The 23711-nt window shown below is 33.0% G+C and overlaps 8 protein-coding genes and 2 non-coding genes across 10 annotated transcripts; 5 read left to right on the top strand and 5 right to left on the bottom strand.

Moving 5' to 3' along the window:
* Positions 1-111: 111 nt before the first annotated feature.
* On the bottom strand, positions 112-618 carry PHYBLDRAFT_146941 (hypothetical protein; the record flags this gene model as incomplete). Its single annotated transcript, XM_018431761.1, has 2 exons — positions 112-414; positions 499-618. The coding sequence occupies 2 exons, from the start codon at positions 616-618 to the stop codon at positions 112-114; spliced, it is 423 nt and encodes a 140-aa protein (XP_018289996.1).
* A 2547-nt stretch (positions 619-3165) lies between these two features.
* On the bottom strand, positions 3166-5442 carry PHYBLDRAFT_169867 (hypothetical protein; the record flags this gene model as incomplete). Its single annotated transcript, XM_018436185.1, has 8 exons — positions 3166-3222; positions 3263-3433; positions 3710-3945; positions 4123-4249; positions 4558-4759; positions 4993-5156; positions 5220-5278; positions 5313-5442. The coding sequence occupies 8 exons, from the start codon at positions 5440-5442 to the stop codon at positions 3166-3168; spliced, it is 1146 nt and encodes a 381-aa protein (XP_018289995.1).
* A 215-nt stretch (positions 5443-5657) lies between these two features.
* PHYBLDRAFT_169866 (hypothetical protein) lies at positions 5658-8118 on the top strand (the record flags this gene model as incomplete). The annotated part of the gene is made up of 7 exons (XM_018436184.1): positions 5658-5683; positions 6181-6239; positions 6397-6478; positions 6585-7261; positions 7283-7467; positions 7597-7651; positions 7793-8118. 7 exons carry the CDS (start codon positions 5658-5660, stop codon positions 8116-8118), a joined length of 1410 nt encoding a protein of 469 aa, XP_018289994.1.
* A 1609-nt stretch (positions 8119-9727) lies between these two features.
* Positions 9728-11891, bottom strand: PHYBLDRAFT_146937 (hypothetical protein; the record flags this gene model as incomplete). The annotated part of the gene is made up of 4 exons (XM_018431760.1): positions 9728-9999; positions 10904-10955; positions 11032-11192; positions 11876-11891. 4 exons carry the CDS (start codon positions 11889-11891, stop codon positions 9728-9730), a joined length of 501 nt encoding a protein of 166 aa, XP_018289993.1.
* PHYBLDRAFT_t169 lies at positions 10046-10127 on the top strand. Its single transcript has one exon. It is a non-coding gene; the product is annotated as a tRNA-Tyr (tRNA).
* PHYBLDRAFT_t165 lies at positions 10895-10965 on the bottom strand. Its single transcript has one exon. It is a non-coding gene; the product is annotated as a tRNA-His (tRNA).
* A 1703-nt stretch (positions 11892-13594) lies between the features above and the next one.
* On the bottom strand, positions 13595-14178 carry PHYBLDRAFT_169864 (hypothetical protein; the record flags this gene model as incomplete). Its single annotated transcript, XM_018436183.1, has 4 exons — positions 13595-13619; positions 13729-13883; positions 14001-14051; positions 14098-14178. The coding sequence occupies 4 exons, from the start codon at positions 14176-14178 to the stop codon at positions 13595-13597; spliced, it is 312 nt and encodes a 103-aa protein (XP_018289992.1).
* Positions 14179-14657: 479 nt separating this feature from the next.
* Positions 14658-15236, top strand: PHYBLDRAFT_169863 (hypothetical protein; the record flags this gene model as incomplete). Its single annotated transcript, XM_018436182.1, has 3 exons — positions 14658-14827; positions 14903-14972; positions 15042-15236. 3 exons carry the CDS (start codon positions 14658-14660, stop codon positions 15234-15236), a joined length of 435 nt encoding a protein of 144 aa, XP_018289991.1.
* A 3430-nt stretch (positions 15237-18666) lies between these two features.
* PHYBLDRAFT_113903 (hypothetical protein) lies at positions 18667-18918 on the top strand (the record flags this gene model as incomplete). The annotated part of the gene is made up of 1 exon (XM_018428362.1): positions 18667-18918. A coding segment is annotated over one exon (252 nt), but the record flags the coding sequence as incomplete, so codon positions are not given.
* Positions 18919-20190: 1272 nt separating this feature from the next.
* On the top strand, positions 20191-23528 carry PHYBLDRAFT_146934 (hypothetical protein; the record flags this gene model as incomplete). The annotated part of the gene is made up of 6 exons (XM_018431759.1): positions 20191-20225; positions 22233-22614; positions 22700-22819; positions 22910-23005; positions 23145-23255; positions 23358-23528. The coding sequence occupies 6 exons, from the start codon at positions 20191-20193 to the stop codon at positions 23526-23528; spliced, it is 915 nt and encodes a 304-aa protein (XP_018289989.1).
* Positions 23529-23711: the final 183 nt, after the last annotated feature.

The following is a 23711-nucleotide window of genomic DNA, read 5'->3' as shown; positions in this document are numbered from 1 at the left end:
ATTCTAGATATCATAATAGTTAACTTTTCTTTCAGACTTTTTACCATATCGATCTACAGCTCTCAACATATCAATTCTAATTTGACTAGCAGATTTTGACGACTGTTCTAATTACTGAGCCAACTCGTGAGGATATTTCTTTGCAAGAGGAAGGGTGCAAATGTCACTATGCATATTATCAGGAGTATGCTCTGCATGATCTTTTGTAACAACAAATTCATAAAACTCAGGTGTCTTAAAGAATCCTTTCACATGAAGAAGAGCAGAACACTTGTTTTTCTTTGTTTGCTTTTGAACCACATGCAAAGCTGCCTTAGATTCATAGGTTCCCCAACAATGACAGGAATACTCCTGAGAAAAACACAACTTAATACCAGTTGCTTTGGTTTCTTCAGCAGTAATGTTGGTGGGTTGCTTATTGGTATTGCAAATGACTCACTTGACTGCACAAGCTTCCCCAATCTCTGTTAAACATTCTTTCCACTTAGATGTTTTTACTCTAATAATATTTTCTAATCTAAGTGTCATCACTCCTGGAACAGAAGAGCATTCCAAGGCTTGGAAGATTGTTGCTAATATGTAAATGGTTCCATTAGATTGAGTGTTATTGATTGACATATTTGATAAGAGTGTGTATTTTAATAAAACGCGTAATTTAATGGATATAGAATATCTGTTTCAAATAAACAATTCAAAAACAAAGAAAAGGATTGGTAGTCACTATTTCGGTTAATATTTTATCATCTACCAGAGAATATAGACTTTCGGGCCATAGTCTGACTGAGTTTTATTCTTGCTATTTTTGGTGCGATGAGATTGAGCATAGAGATACCCTTTTTCGAAAAATTAGGTTCATTTCCCAAAAAAATCCAAATTTGTTAATAAAAAGAGGACGATTTTGACGTTTTTAGCATAATGGATGTCTTTATTTTAACATGAATATGTGTCAACTAAAAGTTATATAATTCAAGGCTGGCTACTAGTACTACTAGAATGGACCTTTCTTGACAGCTTTCCTACCTTATAATGCTCTAATATATATGATTATTGATTGGGATTACTTGTATTTGTAATGATTTATTACTCATATAGTTTTCTGGAAAGCCATAAAATAAAGACATATATTTTGATATAACAGTGAAAGTAGTATATATTTATTGAATATAATAAGAAGTATTTATGTAGAAAAATAATTAAATGAAGATAGTTTTATATCTTTTACGATAATCAAGCTCTATATTTATCTAGAGAAATTCCAAGCTGAACTCAGTCATTCTCCATTCTTTGAGCAGCTTCTTCAGGGGATATATTCTCTAACTCTGCTCTTTTATTAATTGCATCGTACAGCTCTTTTCTTCTACTAAAAAATCTAGACTCTTTACGATCTTTTCTCCATGCAGTTCCGTACTTATTTCCTAAGGATTGAATGGATGGGCTACCATTAAAGCTGAAAACATATTCTCTCCATACATTAGTAACAGAGAAAATTCTTCGGCTCATTGTATACTGTTCTGGCTGTTCTGGGTATGTTAGCTGTTGAGATGTTACAACACTATGTAATGAAGTACTTTGGGGTAGTGGCTGTAGAGATTATGATGTAATAATGTTACACTGTAAAGGTAGGTTCAATGGTGTTGCAATTGTAGAGTTACTGAATTGATTGTATCCAAGAGCAAAAAAATTGGTAAAATTGTTGTTTAATCTATTAATGGAGGCAGCATGTGAAGAGAGGTGGGCATATATCATGGACTGCATCGAATTCATGGTGGTGTGAACTGTTCCGAAACCAGCTCTGACACTATCTACCATCTCTGGCATAACCATATCCATCCTGTTATTGCTCATGAACACCTCTTCTTCTTGCTGTACTGTGGAGAGAACTTGCTGTTTGAAGCTTTTGTATTCCTCTGAGCTGAAGATAGCACATGTCCAAAGATAATAACCTGGGAATTTCTTTTTCAGAAGAACAGAGTCCTAAAAAAAAGCAGCAAAGAAATATTACTTAGAAAAAATATTACAAACAGTGCTTTAATAATAACATGTACCTGTAGAAATACCACTCGAAGTCGCGAAAGTAAATTCAAAAAATTTGGGCCAGCTATGTCCTCTTGGACATCTCCATTTGCAAATTTCTGTTTCCAAGATTTGATATTTGGGAAAACCATTGTTTGTAGAGAAGCCGAAGGTTGAACCACTGCTCGTGCTAAAAAGAAGTTGCTACTGTTTCCAGAGAACCCTGCTAAAGCCTTTATTGCTTCCACAGGCAATGTTGACATATAACATCCCACTATATGGTCTGTTCCCCACCTTCCAACCATTCGTTGTTGGTCGCCGGAAACGTTCTCTTGTGCAATCATATTGAGAGCACTTTTGCGGTTGGCATGGGTGACCTTTGAAGTATGGATCCCAACTGATTTGAATGCCTTAAGGTATATTTTATGCTGTGTCTTGTATTGTATTGGCTTGAAGCGGTCATCACCTTTAAAAAGAGCTGTTTCATATCATTTTTCACAGGAAGAAAAGTCAGGAAATGGCTCATTCTCATAATGAAATCTTGAGAATAAACTCATGGCCAATGCACCGATAGAACAGAATTCAAATTGAGGATAACAGATTAACAATCCATACTCAATCTTTCCATGTTGATTAGTTTTTCCAAAGGTCATGGTTGCTACCAGAGCAATGCATTGTGTGGCGTCTTGGTTGTCTAATTCCAAAGAGAAAAGGTCAGCAAATTGCATTCCAAGAACTGTTTGACTTTGGCATAGTATTGCATGACTTATAAGAAAGCAAAGTCGATCTCGACATGCGCAGATATCGTTTTTTTCCATGAAATATTGACTGATTCTTTCTAATTCTTGCTTGGTGTATCCTTTGTTAAGTATATTCTTTCCACAATCTTTAAAGTTTTTTCTAACAGTCTGTGCGCGTGCCTTATTTGCTGTATCAAGGAAAGCATGGACAAGTGGTCCTCTTGCTACACCATTGGGATTCAATCCAAGAGCTTTCTGCTTGCTACATATATTGGCTACTGCCTTGACATAGGCCACTATTGATTCTTTGCCTAATGGAATCGGGGAGTTGTTAACATCCCTCTTTAATTTATATTCTCTATTCATGACATAATCTATCATGAAAAAGCTTAGTTTCTGATCATTCACAAGTTCACCATCTCCAAATTCTTTCTTGAAACACCATTGCTGTTTGAGATGTATAAAAACACTTTTAATATTTTTTATACAGAAAACTATATTATACATACTCTCCATTCTTCTTGCTTTACAAGATATGTTTTTGTCATATTTGTAGGGCACTGGTCCAGATTTTGAGCTAATACCAATTGGTTGCTACTGTACATTGCCACTGTGTTGTCCATCATATGCTGAAGACTTGGATCATTGATGGTAGTATTGTTTCCATTGTTCATTTGAGGCTGAATAAATAGAAATAAAATAATGTATAATATATCAAGCACCACCTTATTTTCTGTCAGTTCAAATTTGAGACAAAAAGATTCAAAGGAATGAGTGACCACTTTTTCTTTTGTTTTTTTTTTAAAAATAACAGTATTTGTTTATGAAAAAAAACACTTCTTTATAAAATACAAAATAATACATGTGTAATGGTTTTTTTATTGACGTTGGATATTTCTATTTCTATTTCTATTTCTATTTCTAATATTATCTATTCTATCTAACAATTCTTTAACACAACGAGTCATATCATTTATCTCAGACATATCAATGTCAGAAATAGTTTGCATGTGTTCAAGATCGAGTCTTTGATGATGAAGTAAGGTGGTGTGAGTGATAAGGTCTGTAATAGATATATCAACATCATTTTGAGCACCTACAACATCTTCTCTACCATCTTCTTTGTCAACAATCACAACTTCTTCTTCTTCAGCTAACACTGCTGGTCTTTGCATTGCCAAGTGATTGGCATCTCTTTGAATTATATATAAGACGTTAATATTACAGTATCTTTTGAGAAGAAATACATGCTTGCAAGGCACTTGTCGGGAGATATATCTGGGGCACAAACAGCATTCAATTAAATCATTTACAACAGTGATAGAATACCATGTTGTATCATTTGTAAAAGACTTGATTTGCCACTTACCATCAGAGTCATCCATACTAGTACTAATCACATTTAATGGACTGATGATCATAGTAGGGAGTATGTCATCTTCTATCTGAGATGCAGCAAATTCATTTCTTGCAAGTTCGTTTTCTACCGGCCCCATCTTTCCATTGTTTAAGTGAATATGATCCACTTCTTATTTGTAGAAATACTCTACATCGTTTGTAAGGACAAACACGAGGCAATCCAGTCTTCTGATTCTAGCATGGCCAAAGTAGATAGTCTTAAGCTGGTTATGTCATGACTCAATATAGTTATTTGTCAAATATCTTCTATGCGAGTCATTGACATAAGGGTGCCCCCATCTTTTCAGTAATACTTCACTTCCAGTCCATCGTGTTTCAAAGTATCTCAAGAATTGTAACTGGTTGGGTATATCGCGTTTGAAGTCAAGGATTCTTGTCAAAATACTTCTTCATTCGACTCTATCAAGATATACTTCAGCTTGTTCTTTAACTCCTGCTTGTATGCTGCCAGCTGGGCTGATGTAAATGACGCATCAAGTCTTACTTTGTTGTCGAGGTTTGTTTGCCAAGCACAAAGAATATAGAATTCACAATAGTGAATTGCAACGTGAGGAAATGCAGATGTAATTGCATTAACTTTGGGAATACTACAGTCAATGGTGATATTCAAAGGACGGAAGTAGCTTCTCTCACAAAGATGCATAAGTCATTGGCTGATCGGCCTGACTGTCTGGTCATTTGTAACCATGTAAGCAACAGGAAACCCTTTTCTAGTTACGTTGTGTTGAGTCACTAAAGAGTATATGACCTCTCCACTTCTTGCTGATATGACATGAGTAACATCAAGGCAGAATGATGTAGCTATTCTCATAACTCTCACTTGGGCAGGCAATTGAAAGCCAAAGGCAAAAAGATTGCTTTCAATGTTGTTAACACAAAGGTCTCGGTAAAAATGCAATAATTTCTTTCTGGCAATTTCTCATTCATCCAGATAGCAATAGATGCCTTCTCATCAGAGTTGAACATATACAATAAATTTGTCATCTTTTTATTTCATTTTACTAAAACTGTTAAATACGAACTTTCTTTTATCTTTTTTTAACACACCTTCTTCATTCTATTGTATATCTCTTCATAGTTTGGCTTTCTAACACCAACACCCCTAGCTGTCAATCTGTCGAAGGACAGATATTCTTGTACTTCTACAGCTGCTTCCACTTCTCAGTTGATTTTCAATCAACTTAATAGCTTCAAAAGGCAAGGGCAAAGTTCTAATCTCTGATCTGTCTCCAGGAACATGATTGTTATAGTCCCTTGTCATACAGAACATAACAATAGTAGAAGACTTTTTGAACTGCTTTATTTTCAAAGCTCCATTATATCCACATGCCTTTGATTCTTTTTATGCAGGGCGTGAATCTTGCTCTAGTATATATATGCCTGCGCAATGACATTGACATGTTTCTCCAAAAAAATATTCTTTTGAATCAAGACGTCTTTTTTATTCTATTTCGTTGAACAAAGAGTATTGATTCGGTCAAGACAATGTCTCGATTCACTAGCTTTTACAGGTATGACTACTTTAAAAGGAAGCATCTTAATCCCCTCCAAAGATGAGTTGACTAAAACATTTTGAATGTTTGAAATATTGTAAATAATTGGGTTGGACATGTTGAGATTGGTGTTTAATTTGTATTCGAAATAAAGAGAAGGAAAAGAGAAGGAATAAAAGAAATCCCCAATAAAAATTAACTTTTTCAAAAAGCCACTTACAAAGCCTCTGACAGAAAAAAAGCCTCAAAAGGTCAATTTCAAATTTGAACTGGCAGAAAATAAGGCGGTGCTATATCAACAACATTATTCATAAAGTCTTTGAAAATTTGAAGTAATAACGTATTAATTATTACAAGATATACTTTCAGCTCTTTATGAGAATGTTTGATTTGTTATAAAGATAGTTTCTTTTTTTATTAATTGTAGTACTCTTTATATTCTTTTTTTAATGAAAACTATCAGAGTACATCGTACTAAAAATACATTATGAAGAGAACTAATCACATTCAAGTAGAATAGTGTATTGGAAGTATAGAAGACATTGTCAGGAACCAATGTCTTTGTTTGTTAAAGGTAAACCAATCCTAGACTTCAAATGCCTTGCAAATAAAGATATCTTTTTATTATTAGATGAACCACTAAGAATTCATACTTCTCTTCTTAATATATTGTAGTGTAACATGTAAAATAAATATAAAAATAAATATTGACTATAATAAATAACCAAAAGACAAAAGTTGTTATTCATTGGATGTATCTGAGCTTGCGTTTCATATGAGTTTGATATGCAATATATCATGGTATTTGCCATGGTATTTTTATGAAAATTATATGGAAACAGAAAAATACTTTTCTTTTTTCAAAAAAGTACTGCCAATTTTTAAAAACCTGCCAAAAAATAACTGAGTTTTGTGTGAGTCTCAAGAATCAGATACTGTATAAGTTTCACCCTGATGAAAATAAGTCTCTAGATATTTGGATGCATGAGAAGTTACCATCACAGAACTACTGTATCTTTACTGGTGATCTTTCTGCATACAGTAACAATGCACAGCATTTTGTGTTTGGATTTCAATTACCATCTCAAATGATGCTTATGAGAATTTCCCAGTCGTTTTGTCTTGATGCAACACACAACATCTCTGCATGCAACATTGAAATATTATACTCGCTTGTTACTTGTCATCCTGATACTGGAAAAGGGTCTCCTGTTGCATACATGATTACAAACGATCATAGTGTTGGCCCCATTAATCAATGGCTTATACATCTTTGCGAGAAAAGCTGTTTCACTCCCTTATATATTATCATCGATTATAATATTATTGAAGTTAATGCAATTACAGCAGCATTGCCACAGACTATCATTCATTTCTGCAAGTTTCATGTTTTGCGTGCCTGGCAACATAATTTAGATAGCAATGTAAAGCTTGATACTTCATACACATCAGAACAACTTGGCAAATACAAGTATGAGCTTAAGGCCGATTTCAAAAATATACTTATTGAATCAGATAAGGATGAATTTTTGAGAAAAATCCAGGAGTTTAGGCTTCATATACAAAGTCAGCAACAATTCCTGACTTATTTCAAACGTAAATAGATTGGAACAAAAGAATTGTTGAGAAGATGGGGAAGGCCATATGTTGCAAATGACTACCAAAGATATTTGGCGAACAATTATATCGAATCGTGGCACAACCAATTGAAAACCATATACTTTGGCCATACTTGCATAAGACGATTGGACTGTCTTATCTTTATTTTGACAAATGATGTGGAGTTCTTTTACAATGAGAAAGTGGAAAGAATCTACATACAAAATGAATGAATGGGTCCAATTGAAAATGAACTTGCTCAACACTCTTTTTCTGTCAATACCATACAAGATGACATGTTCCCTTTCATAATCATTAATCTGCTTAATGAGATTGGCAATAGCATGGAGAACTCTAATGGCAAGTGGACAGTAAAGTCATTTACAGGTGAAGCACAATAGTATCAGGTTAATGTATCAAACAATTTGATACAAAATGGCACTTGTCTCAATTTTGCTTCATGATAAATTCCCTGTAAACACGCACATCTCCTAAAGAGATTTATTGATCTAGACTTTGTGTATATAGTTCAAAGGGAAAACAACCACCTCCAACTACAAAGATCGCTTGCATCTGAGCATGAAGTGGCAGTTGTTAATGAGGAAGTTGAAAATGAAAGAAATACAGTTGTTGTAAGTGGTAGAAACAATTCTGTTTGGTTGCAAAGTATCATGGCCCAGAATACAACACTTTATTATCAAAGAGAAGACTTAGAGCAGTTGATGGATGTTCCAGGAATTGATGAAGCCAAATTACAAGTGATTAGTAATTTACTTGGGGAAGCAATGAATTGTATAGACACTCTTAGAAATGCAAACTCTTCCTGCTTTAGAAATCTTAATACACAAAGATAATAAAAAATTACAATTATGTTCTATAATAATATGTTTTGATAAAGAGAAAAAAATATAAAAAAAAACATTAAGATTCTAAAAAAAAACAACAAAAGTAAAAGCTGTCACTGCTTCTACACATCTTTATAATTTAAAGCCCCTTGCAACATAAAAAAGTAGACCCCCCAAGTAATTTAAACTTGGCATACAAGGAAATAAGTGGGTACAAGATCTTCCTATTCGGAGTACAAAGCTCTACTCACTGTATCAAGCAAGCTGACGTGTGAAGTGTTAGATTTGTTATAAATTATAACAGATCACTTGGCAAATAAAATACAATGACGATAGAATAGAATGGAAGACGGATACAGCAAAAGGCAGCAAGCAATGATAGTTAACAGGTAAGAAAAGAGAGAACAACCGATAGAATCATTGTTAAAATCAAGAGAGAGAGAAAGATATATGAAAAAATAATGACAAAACAGAAAAGTAATAACCAACAAGGAGCCTAAAACCAACAAACAATCTTCCTAAAAATAAAAAACCAATATGTTATGTTGCAAGATGATATAGGTCATAAAGAGAAGAAAACAAGAAAAAGATACTGAAACTGAACAAAGGATAGGTTGATTTATTGAGTTGAGCTTGCTTCTCTTTTCATAGTTGATAAGATTTTAAGTTGATAATAGAAGTTCAGAAAAATAAAGATAGTAAAAATAGAATTATGAATAATCAATATGGTAAGAATAAAATATATGAATAAAACTATGGTAAAAATATAATAATAAAGATACTGATGTTGCGCAGAGATGTTGGCAAGATGAATTATTTGCATTGTAGAAGAGGAATGTTACTAGCATGGGGGACTATGATTTTGAATGAGTACAATGTAGACAAATATGTTAACAAGGGAAAAGAAAAAAGTATTGTGTGTAGAAGGAACAGAAGACGGAAACGAGATTTTTCTTGTGCATGGAAAAATTCTCCTCTTACCATCAAGAACACAGCACCACATCAACACAGCACCACATCAATAAACTGTTGATGTCAGCCTCTCATAACCAAGACAACACATCACAACAAACCGCCAGACAAATCTACCGAGCAGACTGTCCTTCTGGTCCCAGATATCACAACACAGTTAAACACTGTATTTATTCATAATACACGTGACAAAGCAGCTATGCTGACTTTAGTTCAGATGAAAGATTATATTTTATTAAAAGAAATATTGCTGGCAATCTATAGATCATATAGCCTCCAAAGTACAAAAAGAAGATATAAAAAAGTGCCAAGGGATCACAAAAGGCAAAAAAAAGAGAGGGGAAAGAGAAGATCAAATCATACTAGCTTCAATGCTGAACCTGCTCTTCACTTTGCAGCTGTGAAAATAGTTTTAACAGTGAAAGAGAGAAGACAGAATTGCAGAACAAAGAACTTTTCAGACAGCAAAGAACAAAAAAGAAAGAAGAGAGATAAAGAGAGTAAAGAACAATGAAAAGTGGAGAGCTATGAAAGAAAAGAAAAGTCTAAATTATATCCAAAGAGCACCATGTTCAGTCTTATGTGAATAGTCACCATCAGGATTATATATAACATCTATGTGCCAAAGAATAGTCATCAGTGGTATTCAGTATGCAGGTCGCAGTTCTTGAGATGTCAAAGGCAGAGATGTGATAGCAAAATCAATTCTGTGTATCTGGTCATAGTTAGGTTGAGGCAACTGTTCAAATAGTGTTGCAGGAACAAGTGGACAATTCAACAAATGGCAACGTGAGGTGTAATCAGATCCACCAGGACATTCTTTTGGTTTGCCTAGCAACCATCCCATTCTCCAACGAATCAAACAGCCACGTTCCACATGTGAAGCTGGCAGAAACAAAATTGTATCAACTCCAGGAACTAAACGTCATTAGTATATAAACATTTGTGAATTGGACTGCAGGAACCGGCTTTAGCTCAGTTGGTAGAGCGGAGGACTGTAATGAATTGTAATCCTTAGGTCACTAGTTCGAATCTGGTAAGCCGGAATTTTTATTTTACTTGTGTCATGCTTAATTTTTGTGATACAAGTTCTAGTGGCTTGTTATTACAAAAGTGTCGTTCCCGATCTGGGTTGGTCTTCTTTTTACTATAACAAAGTCAAAAGGTCAAACCCACTGGGGATCAAGGAGTATGTGTAAAATCAAAGAGAGGATAAAAGATATTTTTTATTTATATGAATTAAATTGTCTTATATAGTTTTCTAAACTAATACTGCACATTATCTGCAGTAGCTATTATATTATATTTAAATAAAAGGAGAGTCATTATACTGCGGTTCATGTTGAGAAAGATGTTACTGCGCATAACAAGGTACTTCAGTTAACCATTGTCAGAGTTGACATTGGTAATCAAAATTGGAATTCACAAGCAACTAATAATGGTTGACTTTTAGGGTAAAAGATCTTGTCATTGCTAATTAGTCTTTTATATATGTTTTAGATGTTTAAGATGGTGAATATACTTGTAGAAGATATTACTGGATAACTAGCATCTAAGACATATTAATATAGCTATTCTTTTAGCCAGAAATCAAGTATCAATTCATATAAATAGTCAAGAAATATATTTAATAAAAGATATCTTTATTCTTATCAAAAAAACTATTTATAAACTTGACGATCCCCAGTGGTATTGATTCTGCGACTTAGTTACAAGTGCCAGAAAAGAAATACCAGATTGAGACTTGACAGATTCATCAAAATAATGTCTGACAAAAATTAAGCACAACACTACATAAAACTAAGCAAAAGTATGCCATGACCTGGAATCGAACCAGGGTCAGCGCGGCCACAACGCGACGTACTGCCACTATACTATCATGGCTTTCATATATTATATCAAGTGTGTTGTAGACAGGTCTAACGTTGGCTAGTTTCTGGTAAAGGATACCAGATGGAGGATTTCTTTGGTGGTTTGGTCCAGCAGTGAGTCATGATGGGCAGTACCAGACTCGTGGGCATTGATGTCAATGATGAGTTGACCAAGTGACAAGTCTCGAGGGACAAGAGTGGTCCCCCCAGGTTTCTTGGGAAATCTTGCTCCCAATACCCCTATACCCAAACCCCCCAATATAATTCTGTTCCTTAAAATTAAAATACCCATCTATATAATCACCTCAGAAACACCTGTCACCCACTAAAAACATTATACCTCTTTCCACTAATTTTATATACTTCTTTATTGCTGACATTTATTTTACACTATTTTTTATTATATTTTATTAGATTCCATTATTATACTATTATTATATTTTTTACTTTACTTTACTATATCATTATTATATTATTACTTTACTTCTATTCTACCTCACTATATTTTTATTTTATCTTTATTCAATTATTATATTTTTACTATACTTTTATTTTACACTCTCTATAATTTTCTATTCTACTTCTACTATCAACACCAGTTACATATAGTAAAAATTTTCACTTGACTTTCTTTTCTTTTCCTTAAAAAATTATTTTAACCAAACATTTCTGTTTATAAAAGGAGCAATCTTTTCAATTAATAAAATCATCATTCTATCCTTGATCTTATTTATTTTTGTCCGTTATTATCATTATTCTTCATTCATATATAGTGTCCTTGTTCTTTGGAGTGTTGTCTATTGATTTTGATATATTTCGTTTCTCTGTTTTCCATTTTCTATCTTTCTCAGACTTTGTCATTGTCACAATTTCCATTTTTATCTTCTCCCTATTTTTTCTACCTGTCTGTTGCCAATTCTTACCTGTCAAATTACCCATTCTTTTCTATTCTTATTGTATTCTTATTTTTGTATTTTGTAATTCATATTACATTTATTTGCCAAGTAATACTGTTACAATTCACAACAAACAAATATATCATGTGTCATCTTTGACAAAAAATGTTATAGTTATAGTTAACTCTCCACAAAATTCTAGTTGTCCAGCAGTGCAGTGATGTTGCAGAATTTCTTGTAATTCTAGAAAATTATATTTTATTATTTTTCATTTCCCAATGGCAGCTGGAGCTGAATAGAAATCGATTTTTTATTTATAAAACAAAACATCAATAAGTACAATAAAAAGGCTCATCATCCTGTCAAAAACACTTTACATAATCATATAATCTATATTATTTTCTGACTATATTTAACTGAACAAATGAACTTAGAATTCATATTATTTTTTATATATTTTTCTGTACAAGCATAATTATCTTCATGATTATGACTTAATAATTATTTTTCAATATTTTATTTGTATTTAATAACACTAAAGAACAAATCACATTTAATAGATTATAAATTATATAACTTATTATATTTTTTAATATTTTATTTATTTAATTATTAAAGTCAATTGCAAAGCTATTTAAAAATTTATATAAATATTGGAATAATTGCATTTAATAAATATTAATTTTTTTGTCTTATTTTCTGACATCAAGATATCTTACCATTTAACACTGGTGATATTTTACTTGTTTGATTATCCGAGTATATTGAGTCAAATCTATTTAGATTGATAAATAATACTGTTTTTCCCTTATTTTTTATATTGATTTTATTATCTTTAATTTTATATTATCTTCTGAGTTTGTGTTTTTCTCTCTTCTGGAAAAGAGAGTTTTATTTCACATTTACAAACCTATTACAAACCTTTAATAACAGTCATAACTTATCATTTGTCAACATTTACCATGAAGACAAGCACCACATGTATCATCTTATCACATGTGTTGTAAGCAGATTTGATGTTTAGCTATGCTGTAATATCAGGTACCAGAAGGTCAGTCTGATCAGTAAGTTTGTTTAGTAGTTCGTCATGACATATCATCCTAGTTATGAGAGATCAATGTTAACGGTTTGTTAATATGATGTCATGCCATTGGTGGTAAGAGAAGATTTTTCTATGAACAGAAAAATCTTAGCTACAATCTCTGTTCTTCTTCTACACAATACTTTTTCCTTTTCCATTGTTTAACATACACTATAGAAAAAAAGTTGTCTTTTTAGTAGTATTTTAAGTCAACTTTTAAGTAGTATTTTAGGAGGTGATTTTGGTAAAATCTTCATCAATACTACTTTCTTTTTTGGAATAATATTTAGATTTCCGTTGACTAACAGATGTTAGGTTTTATTCATATCCCAAGATTTAAATTTCTATATTATTTTTATCATTCTATTAGTAAAAAGAAAATGAAAAAGAGCTTTTTTATTGTTATAGATGAAAAAAAGAATCTTTGCATTATCACTCATAAAATACTTCTGTTATACTACTACTTTTAATTAGATAATATAAACTTTATTGCAGTATTTATATTGATAGTATTGGTCATTTAAACAAAAGCATTCTCTTAATTGGGTCTTATATATATATTCTAACTCATTCACAGTTTTAATTGGGTAAAAAAGCTTTATTTCATTGAAAATTATTATTTAAAAATGTTTTTATTAGTTGTTATAATAGAAATAATCTTTTATTCATGAATCATACTGACTAAAAGTTCTTCAGATTATTACATATTTTCACATTAATTACACAATTTATTGTACCTACCAGATATGAACTTACCAGAATATTCTCACTTCATACCCCCTCTCCAGAGCTAGCTAACCTTTGCAAGTGATGCCCAGTTTCTATGGCATCTGGTGAAATCGATTCCATTGTCTCTGAGTATGATGAAATGATTGATACACAACCTGTTTTTATTTTCTTGAGGAAGCAATGACCAGCTGGGATTTGTTCTAAGATCCTGAACACATAAAAGAGCTGCAAGTTGATCACATATAATTTTGGTATATATGTTAATAATTCTCTTAGTTTCCTTGGTCAATTCTATTCTAAGATCGTCTGTTATCATCTTGTATATATGCTTTAAAGTTATACCGTTGATTTTTGATATGGGTCTTGGAATGATGCCAGTAAGAGTCTATTATGCTTGACATTAATTGAAAGGACTTTAGTTGTTATAGTATTTGCTTACACTGGTAGAGGTTACAATAGTTCTATCTAGAAATTCCCGATCTTTAAATTCATTGTAAAAACTTGTCATTTGAAGTTGCATCACATCTTGTTTTTTTTTCTAATGCTTCTTGACCACTCTTTAGGGAAATAAGTGCAGCTTGTATTCCTTGAAGCGACTGAATCACTGTATTGTTTGTATTGTTCATAATTGTAAAAAAAATCAGTTACGTGTTTGTTATAGAAAAAGAAAGAAAGATAAATTTTTTTACCAGAAACTATTATTAGTTTCAAATCTTTAGCTTCAATTTTTTAGCTTCAAATTATTAGTTGCAAATTATTTGTAAAAATCTATTGGTTACTCCTGAAGAAACATTGATCTAGTAACTTCACTGATGACATACAGATACTTCTTTAAGATCCTGAGCATATATTCAGAAAGCATATAACATCATTGTCTTTATATAATTAAGTATAAAGCTATACATTCAGAAAGTAATTAATTCTATTCTTACTTATATAACAAAGTTTTTTTTTACCTACCTCAAACATGTCCAAAATTACAAAAGCCCCTCGTTACCAATGCCTACTTGCAAGTTGACCTTTAATAACAGTCAAACATATAAAAGCTGTCTAGAAAAGTGTATTGCAAATAGCACACACTTGCTTATAAATGCCAAAGTTTTTCAAGCAGTTTCTTTTTCTGATCAAAGTCAGTCTACATCAGCAATAGTTTCTAACTTGGCCTTTGGGTAAGCTTATGAAAAGCAAAAATACAAAAAGATAGACAATATGTTAATCAGTTGTATTATTTAATAAACAAACAGAGAAAACACTAATATGAGCAGTAATAAAGATATAAATATTATTGACAGAACTAAAGATGATGAGCTCATGGTAAGATACATAAATACATAAATACATATATCATGATAATCATACTTACTATTGTTTATCTTACCATAGTACAATATTGGCAAAGAATATGAGAATTTCCTGGAAGAAATTGAAGGCACCACACCCTCGCTAGTCTTTGATTTTAGCCAGCCTCTTCCTGTTCCCAGCAACGGTGATAAAAAGAATCCTGTATTCATGCAGTTGATTCAGGAGTTTGGAATTTCTTGTCAAGCCCACAAAAAGATTGTAGAACACTTCAACTAAATCCTTGATTGTTCTATCAATATTATGTACCAAGCATGCAGTCCACACCTTGGAAACAAGTTTCTTGAGCACTTCTTAGGTATCAAAGCAAACAGATACGCCATTTGCATAAGGGGTTGTATGCAATTCAACAACAAGAATGATACTGCATGCATAAAACGTGGTGAAGCAAGATATAAAAATGGCCAAACTAGCAAAAATGGCACCAGGGTTTCTGTGAGATCGATCATACAGCTTCCTTTGGCCAGACAGCTTGCTTTGTGCTTGGCTGATGACAAGACCAGGGCTGAAATGCTCTATCGTCATAACCACCAATCCAGCCAAGACGGACAAAAAGCAGATGTTTTTGATGGTTATGTATACCAATCCATGAAGCATCTGTTTTCTGGTGAAAACGATATTGCGATTTTGTTGTCCATGAATGGGTTCAACCCACACAATGTATCTGGATCAGTAACCATTGTTCATGCAACTGTCTTGAACTTGAGTCCGACGATCCGTTATGAGAAAAACAGGATGATCCAAATAGCAATGCTTCCTGGTTACACTGGTCCCAGTGACATCTGGTCTTTTCTTGAGCCAATGCTGAGAGATCTCTGTTTGCTCCAGACAGAAGGCATGGAAGTAAAGACACCAACAATGATGATCAGGGCAAAGGCGCATGTCCTCATAGTCACTGGCAATATTCTGGCTCTCACAAAGCTGGCATGCCATGTTGGCCACATGAGTAAGAATGGCTGTTATATTTGTCATGTAGTGGGCCAAACTCCTAAACATGGCCAGTACTTCTGTATGTTGCCTGGAACCCAGACGCGCTCACTGGAGAGTTTCAGAAACTACAATCTGGCAAGCAGTGAAGACAGAAAGGGACTCAATGGTCAGTCACTTTTAGTCTCAATGGAAACATTCTCTGGCCCGTTTTTTTTGTGTTTGACGAGATGCATGGTCTGTGCTATGAAATTGGTAAACAGATATGGGAACTTATATGCAGAAAGTATGGAATCAAGCATCCTCTATGTCTTTCTTTTGCCACCCAAAGAGAGATTGGTGCTGCAATGGTAGCCGCAAAATCCACAATCCCTACATCATTGCATGGTGCCTGGAGAGACGTTACAAAGAATGCTGGTTTCTTTAGAGTTGTGGATTGGGCAGACTTTTTACTCTTTGTTGTCCCCACGTTAGTTGCAGAGCATGTCCAAGACTCGATTGCCCGAAAGACATTACTTGGCCTGGTTCAAACATGCAATTTACTTATGAGCTGAGAGTTATTAGCAGAAGATCAAACCTCGATAAGAAAGTATGTTTAATACTATATTTTATTTCATTTTTCATAGTAATTTACTTTTATCTTTTTGTTTAGTAATCTTGTAGAATGAAACATATTTCTTGAGTCTTCTTTCTACAGCAGATATTGAAATTGGCATGTTCATGATTAACCAACACATTATTCAGCATTCACTGCAAAAAAGTGCCCAAATTCTATATGCAATAGGTTTCTAAAATTCTTGAGATAGAAAGCCAAAATTTCTATCTCAGACACTTTTTCTAGATTTTGATCTTGAGTTCCCTTTTTGACAATTTTATTGGTTTTTGAGAGTTGTGTAGTATCAGAACAAGATATCAAACTCAAATTTAATAAAATAAACTGTACCTGAATATATTTTTGTCTTCCTTACTGTTAAACTATAATATTTTTCATATAACTCTTAAGTAATAGCACTGATCTGTCAATCAAAGAAAACACATTTATGCTTCTGTTCTGTTTGCAAAAACAAATCTGGCAGATGTAATAAAATATCTATTCAGACATTTAAATTGCACAAGAGAAAAGAGGATGCTGGACTTAATGATTATTATAACAATAAGAGATATAAGAATTATATAATCTGTTTTATATCTTTGAATCATGAATTATTTGTGTCTCAAATAATAACATATATAACATACTATAGCAGCAACTACAGCTTCGATTGAAACTATCTCAGAGACTATTCAAGAAACTACTTCTGATACTATTATTGATGATGAACAATACTTTGAAGCCGTAGACAATTTCAGTGACATGGATTATGACTTTGGTAAAAAAAAACTTTTTTTTTAGTTTTTATTTTCAAGTCTAACTTATTTTGTTATACTTTGGTAGACTTGGAAAACAGCACTGAAACAGATATGAGTGCACCAATTATTACTCGAGTCTTACTTCTTTCTGAAGCTGACAACGTATTTGGCAATCAAGAAGACAAAGATTTTAACGATGTTGATTCTGATGAAGATGATGATGATGATATTGAAGATAATATTGAGAACAAAGGTGTGTACTTTTTTTATGAATAGGGTTTGGCTATTTAATGATTCACTGAATATTAATACATTTTTTTTCTAAAACAAAGAATACTTCTCCGAATCTAACTCAGAGTTGAGTTTCATTCATTGTTTCATTGTAAAGGTTCTTGCGCTGTTTGTATCATTGTACATAGTTGACAAAGGTATCATTATTATCATTGCCATCATGAACAAAATCCTTGAGCTGTTCAGAGATCCATTCCGCCTTCCTGTTAGCGTCCCTGGTCTCAAAAGCATGGCAGGTTTTAATACCTTCACAAATGGGATCAAAAAATATATTGCATGCAGTGAGTGTCATGGCATTTATAAAAACAATGGATCTACTCCTCCTTGTTGTACATTCCGCAAGTTTGGCACCAATAATCTTTGCAACAACACCTTGTTCAAATCAGGAAGACAGTCCACAGTTCCTAGAAGAACTTACATTTACCATTCTGTTATTAAGTCAATAACATCTCTGTTCTCTCGCCCTGAATTCAAAAGCCAGATCAATTCATGGAACCGTAGTCCAAAAGTAGAGGGGACCATGTTTGACATATATGACAGTGCAATGTGAAACGAACTGAAAGATATTGATGGCATTCCTTTTGTTGACAGCAACTGCTCGTTGATGTTGACTTTGAATATCGACTGGTTCCAACCATTTGATAGAGTCACATATTCTTGTGATGCTATTTACCTTGCTGTAAATAATCTTCCTTGTGATGTCCAATTCAAAAAGAAAAACGTGATCCTTGTTGGATTGATGCCTGGTCCAAAAGAAGCAAAGACATCTGAAATCAAAAGTTATCTGAGGCCCTTGGTAGATGAATTGGAGAAGCTGTATACCAGCATCAAGATCAAGACAAACAACTGCCTGCATGATACTACTGTTTGCGTTGCCCTCCTCATGGTTGCTTGTGACATTCCCGCTGCTAGGAAAGTATATGGATTCACATCCCATACGAGTACTAATGCATATCCCAAGTGCTCCTGTCAATTCTCCTGACTAGCTAGAACAAGTTCTGTTGATTACTCTGGATTTGATTTCTCAAAGTAGCTCCTTCACACTAAGAATGATAATCGTAAGGATGCTGAGGTCTGAAGAAATGCAACCACTCAAACTGAAAGACATTGTCTTGAAGTAGAAAATGGTGTTTGCTGGTCCGAACTGTATTGTCTTCAATATTTTGATGCTGTCTGCTGCACAATCATTGATCGAATACACAATCTCTTTTTGGGCACTGTCAGAAGAATGATAGAGAAATGGTTAGCAGATGAAGTAATTGACAACAAAAACTTGTTGCCATGCAAAAGATTGTTAAGAAAATGGTGTTGCTGTCGGATTATACTGTATTGAAGACCAAGATTGCAAAGGGATTCCCTTTCATGAAGGCAGACAAGTGGAAGTTGTGGTGTCTTGTGTACTCTCCAGTTGTGCTGAAAGATGTCTTGCTACCAAGAATGTATAAAAACTGAATGTTTTTTGTGGACGCATGTTGGCACCTCAGCAAGCCCAATATTTCTTGAGACAATGTAAAAAATGCACATGTATCATTAGAGAAGTTTTGTCAAGGCTGTCAGCATATTTACAGCCGTAATCTACTCTCTCCTAATATGCACCTTCACCTTCATCTCCAGCAAACACTTACCGACTTTGGGTCTGTGTATGGATACTGGTTGTTCAGTTTTGAGCAATATAACAGTGTCCTAAAAAATGTCAAAACAAATTGTTGTACAGGTTTTGAAATAATATATATGAAAGTCTTTATCAAAGATACCTGTAAAGGCAATGTTGTTTGTGATTTGTTGAAGACAGCAGGCCCATTCGATTGCTCTAGCATTTTCAGCAAATCAGTAAATACACGCAGTAATACTGTTTCTCACACAAGTACAACGGACATTTACAATGGATTCTCTCTTCCGGATTTTATTGACGCTGCAGAAAACCCATATCTTTTAATTTGTTGTAACGAGCCCTTGCTTACATCCACCCTTCCTCTAAAAAAAATCTTTCCAAATAATGCCAAGACAGAAATACGATTGTTTGGTAGAGTACTACCAGGTTGCATATGATGATCCCACCATCTCTAGCTGCAAAGACAACATCAACAGAATGGTCTTCGTCAATGACTGAATTGAAACTGTTGTATCCAACATAATTGTAGATTTAAATTAAAAGTACGGACACTCAATAAATACGTATATTGAGTTACCAACAACTAGTAACAATACTAAAAGATATACTTTCCCTTATACAAGGAAATTACGTAAAGAACATACTAAGAGAAATACTAAGTCTCTAGTCAATAACACTAAAAACATAAGAACTAAATCATAGAAGATAATGGTAGAGAAACAGACATTACATGATATCATCATATCATCACCAAGCTAAATAAAATGTCCATATAAATGCACAATACTAATAGCAATAGAACAGCATTTCTTTTCTGATTCTTTCACTTCTTCTAATAAAACAAAGTCTCACCGTACTCTCGTCTGCACTTGTTTTATTTTATATCTTATTTTTATCTCATACATAACAGAAACTCTGAAATCTATCAATCTTCTAGGTCAGGTCTTCAAAGAATGTAAGGGAACAAATGGGTGTGGATCTTATTTACAAGCTATGTTCATTGAAGAGCAAAATGGAGCAAAGTACACGTATGTCAGTAAGATTCAGTATCTATTTGTTTATTCATTTAGTCCACTTGTTTCAACTCCACATTACGGAAACATTCAAAGTAGCCAGCATACTTTTGCGTATGTAAAGTGGTACAAGACTTTGCAAGTAACAAGTAGACAACTTGGAGGTGTGGAAGTTTGAGATCCTGCATTTTCTGCACCTGATTTCCAGAGCATATTGCCTGTACATCGCTTTCTCCTTCCTGTTGCGATTGTAGACTTCCAAACAAAACAAAAAGTCAATAAGAAGCTTATAATTTCTTTACCTAGATAAATCAATTCCTAATATCACTGGGGAATTAGATTTCTACACATATGCGATAGTATGGAAAATTCTGAGTGACAGAATAATTAAATTCTGGAATTTGACATTTATAAATTCCATTCACAATATGTTATGTTACCTGTGAGTTGTCCATGTAGCTTTTGAACTTATAATGATCCATATAGAAATGTAAGTTTCTTTTAAACTATTTAATTGCAGAGAGAATAATCAAATTATGACATCTTTTTTTTTGGATGTTACATTAAATTAAACTTGCTTTGAAACAGAGATTCCAATAGAAAATCTATTTTTGATAGAAAACTGTCTACTGAAATAATGATATTCTATTGGATCATTTAACAGAAGAAGCAGGATTTATGTATACTGTCTTCCAAATCTAAACACTTTTATTAGACAATCATGCATGGCTAAACTATAGGATTCATACATGCCATACTACTGCAATACTTCTTGCACTTCATTTCAAATATTTTTATAGGAATTGTTTTGGAAAAATTGTTTTTATTAAAAAAAAAGCTTCTTGCTTATAATATGTATGGCTTGACAATATATAGTCTAATCTAATATATAGGCTACTATATAACTAATATAATAACAAACCCTTTCATATGTTATAATACATAAATACTTCCAAAACAATAGAATCCTAAAATGAAACGCGTGTTTACAGTATTTCACTAGTAAGAGAAGGCTAAAAAATTATTCAATTATATTAGATTATATAAATATTTATTTTTCTTTAATTTAAATAGTATGACTACTTATCAGTACTTTCGTCAAAACCAGACATAGTGCACATTGACTGTTGTTCTGAAAGGTTTAATAAAACGCATTAGTAAAGATCATGGAATAAAGTTTAGCTTTATTACTTACCAAAGAAAACCGGTTTTCAAAGACAAGCTATTCAATCAGGTACATAGAAATGTTGGCAGTACTAACAGAGATAGAAAATAAACAAAATTAGATATAAGGATAAAATAAATAAATACATTATTCAGACTTACCAGATAAATTTCTGCTGTTTGTATGTCTTTATGATGAGCTGAGGAATTAATGAGATGAGGAGCTAATGAGCTGAGGATAGAAAAAGAAAATAATTAATAAAGAAACACATACACAATAACCGCATTTTATCTTTTTGTTCTTGTCCATTAATCAACACGGCAAAGACTTGTAATACTATCAGCAACCACAATAATAATAAAAGAAAAAACATTAAGAATAAATATAACAATAAAATAATAAAAACAAATTGCTTACCAGGGTGTGAACTCAAATACATCAATTAGAATAAAAGTAAATAAAGCGGAAAAGAAACAGGAAAAAAAGAAATAAAAAAAATAAAGAAAAAGAAAAAAAAAGTGGGCTTTCAAACAGAAGGCAGTTTAGATGAGAATTGACTCTAGTAAAATACAATAGTAATAAAATGAATAGTCTGAAATTATATTGTAACACTAAGTTCTATGTTAAATATTAAAGAAGTTGTTCAAGGTTATAAAGAATTTTATAGAGAATAATATATAAACCCTTACTTTTCTCAGCTATTTCATAAATCTACTTTACATCAACTTATTTTGTATGTATATCTTTGATTAAACAAAAATAAATATATTTCAACCCATACATTTATTTTATTTTAATAATTTATTAATGTATAAAACTTTAATAAAAATACAATAAAAAAAATTGCCTTCCAATAGCAGCAGAAAAACAGACCGTAAAGGAAAAGGAAAAGCATCTGCAATTATATCTACCTCTGCAAACCGTGTTTTGGCTGGCCATGTTGCACCTCGAGAAATTGCCTCCAGTTTCTCATCCAACACTATCCAAGATCAGCAATACATGGAAATTGTTGAAATGTTTAACAAAGTAAATAACAGTATCAATGGTGTCAAGGATGACATTGCTGCTGTCAATAGCAACATGACAGCCTTTAAAAACAGGATGGGCGTTGTTGTTGACACGTCTGGAAAGACACATACGGCATTTGCAGACTTTGCAACTGCCTGTGCCAACAATCAGACTCATATGGCTAGTCTAGGACCATCTCTGATACAACCCATGTCCCCCAGACCTCCCTCAGTAATGCCGAGGTTTCTGTCATTATCTCGGTAATTAATATTAATATATGTTAGTATCAACAACTTATTAAACAACCTGTATTTAGGAAATCTTTGCTGAAAAATTGTGGGACTGGAAGTTCGAGTCTGACGACCCTGCTCTTGTTGCTAAGAACGAGAGTAAGAAGAAGTGGAACTTGAACAAGAAGATTAACCACCGCAATAACGTAGCTGTTATCAACTACTTGAAGAGCTACATTAGCACCCAGACTCGTCTAGCTGGTACTCACCCATGAGTGATAAGTGATAAAATCAAGAACAGGTACAAGCACAGTCATCGTACTTTCCACGAGTCTCCTGAGCAGAAGGTCAAGAAAAACAGCAAGGGGAGAGCAAAAAGTCGTACTCTTCAGGTTTGTATATACTATATAAAAAATTAATTCGTATATTACTATTTTCTCAAGCTATAATCTATATAACCAGATGTCTATCCAATGCAAGTTGACATACATGGACAACTGGATAGCTATTGATGCTGCAATGTGATATAAGACTGGAAACCCTGTTGAGAAGGCCTATCTCAAACTCTTTCAGAAGGATGTCATATCTGATGGTGAGTCAGATATTGAGATCGTGGACAATCTTCTACAATGGTATTTGCATGTGGCTCGCCCCACTTGGAGAAGTGAAGAGATAAATAATATTTAGAATAAATAAATAAGTTTTATAACAAGAAAAATAAAGAAATAATAAAAATAAATACAGTTCAACAGATTGTTGACAATGGTTGACGACATTGATTGTGCCCATCACGTGTCAAATGTGGGCATGGGAACAAAGCCAAGAATGAACAGATATCCAACAATATTGTTGCCTTGCTCTGTTTCTGCCACCCTGTCCCAGTCATTGCCTCGTTGGGCAATCAACGATGAATAAACATTTTCTTTTTTACTATGTTCTGTTGTAGGGCCGAATAGTAATAATTGAAATTGAATTGATTAAAGAAAATAATAATAATAGAGGATAAAAATATAAGTAAGTGTGTGTATGAGAATTAATAGTATTTTTTTTTGGTAAAGGAATCGCAAGTTTTTTGTCAACGTTTTTTGTAGTTTTGTA

The sequence above is a fragment of the Phycomyces blakesleeanus genome (assembly GCF_001638985.1).
Source record: "Phycomyces blakesleeanus NRRL 1555(-) unplaced genomic scaffold PHYBLscaffold_14, whole genome shotgun sequence".
NCBI lineage: Eukaryota > Fungi > Mucoromycota > Mucoromycetes > Mucorales > Phycomycetaceae > Phycomyces > Phycomyces blakesleeanus.
This window is presented reverse-complemented; position numbering and strand designations above follow the sequence as displayed.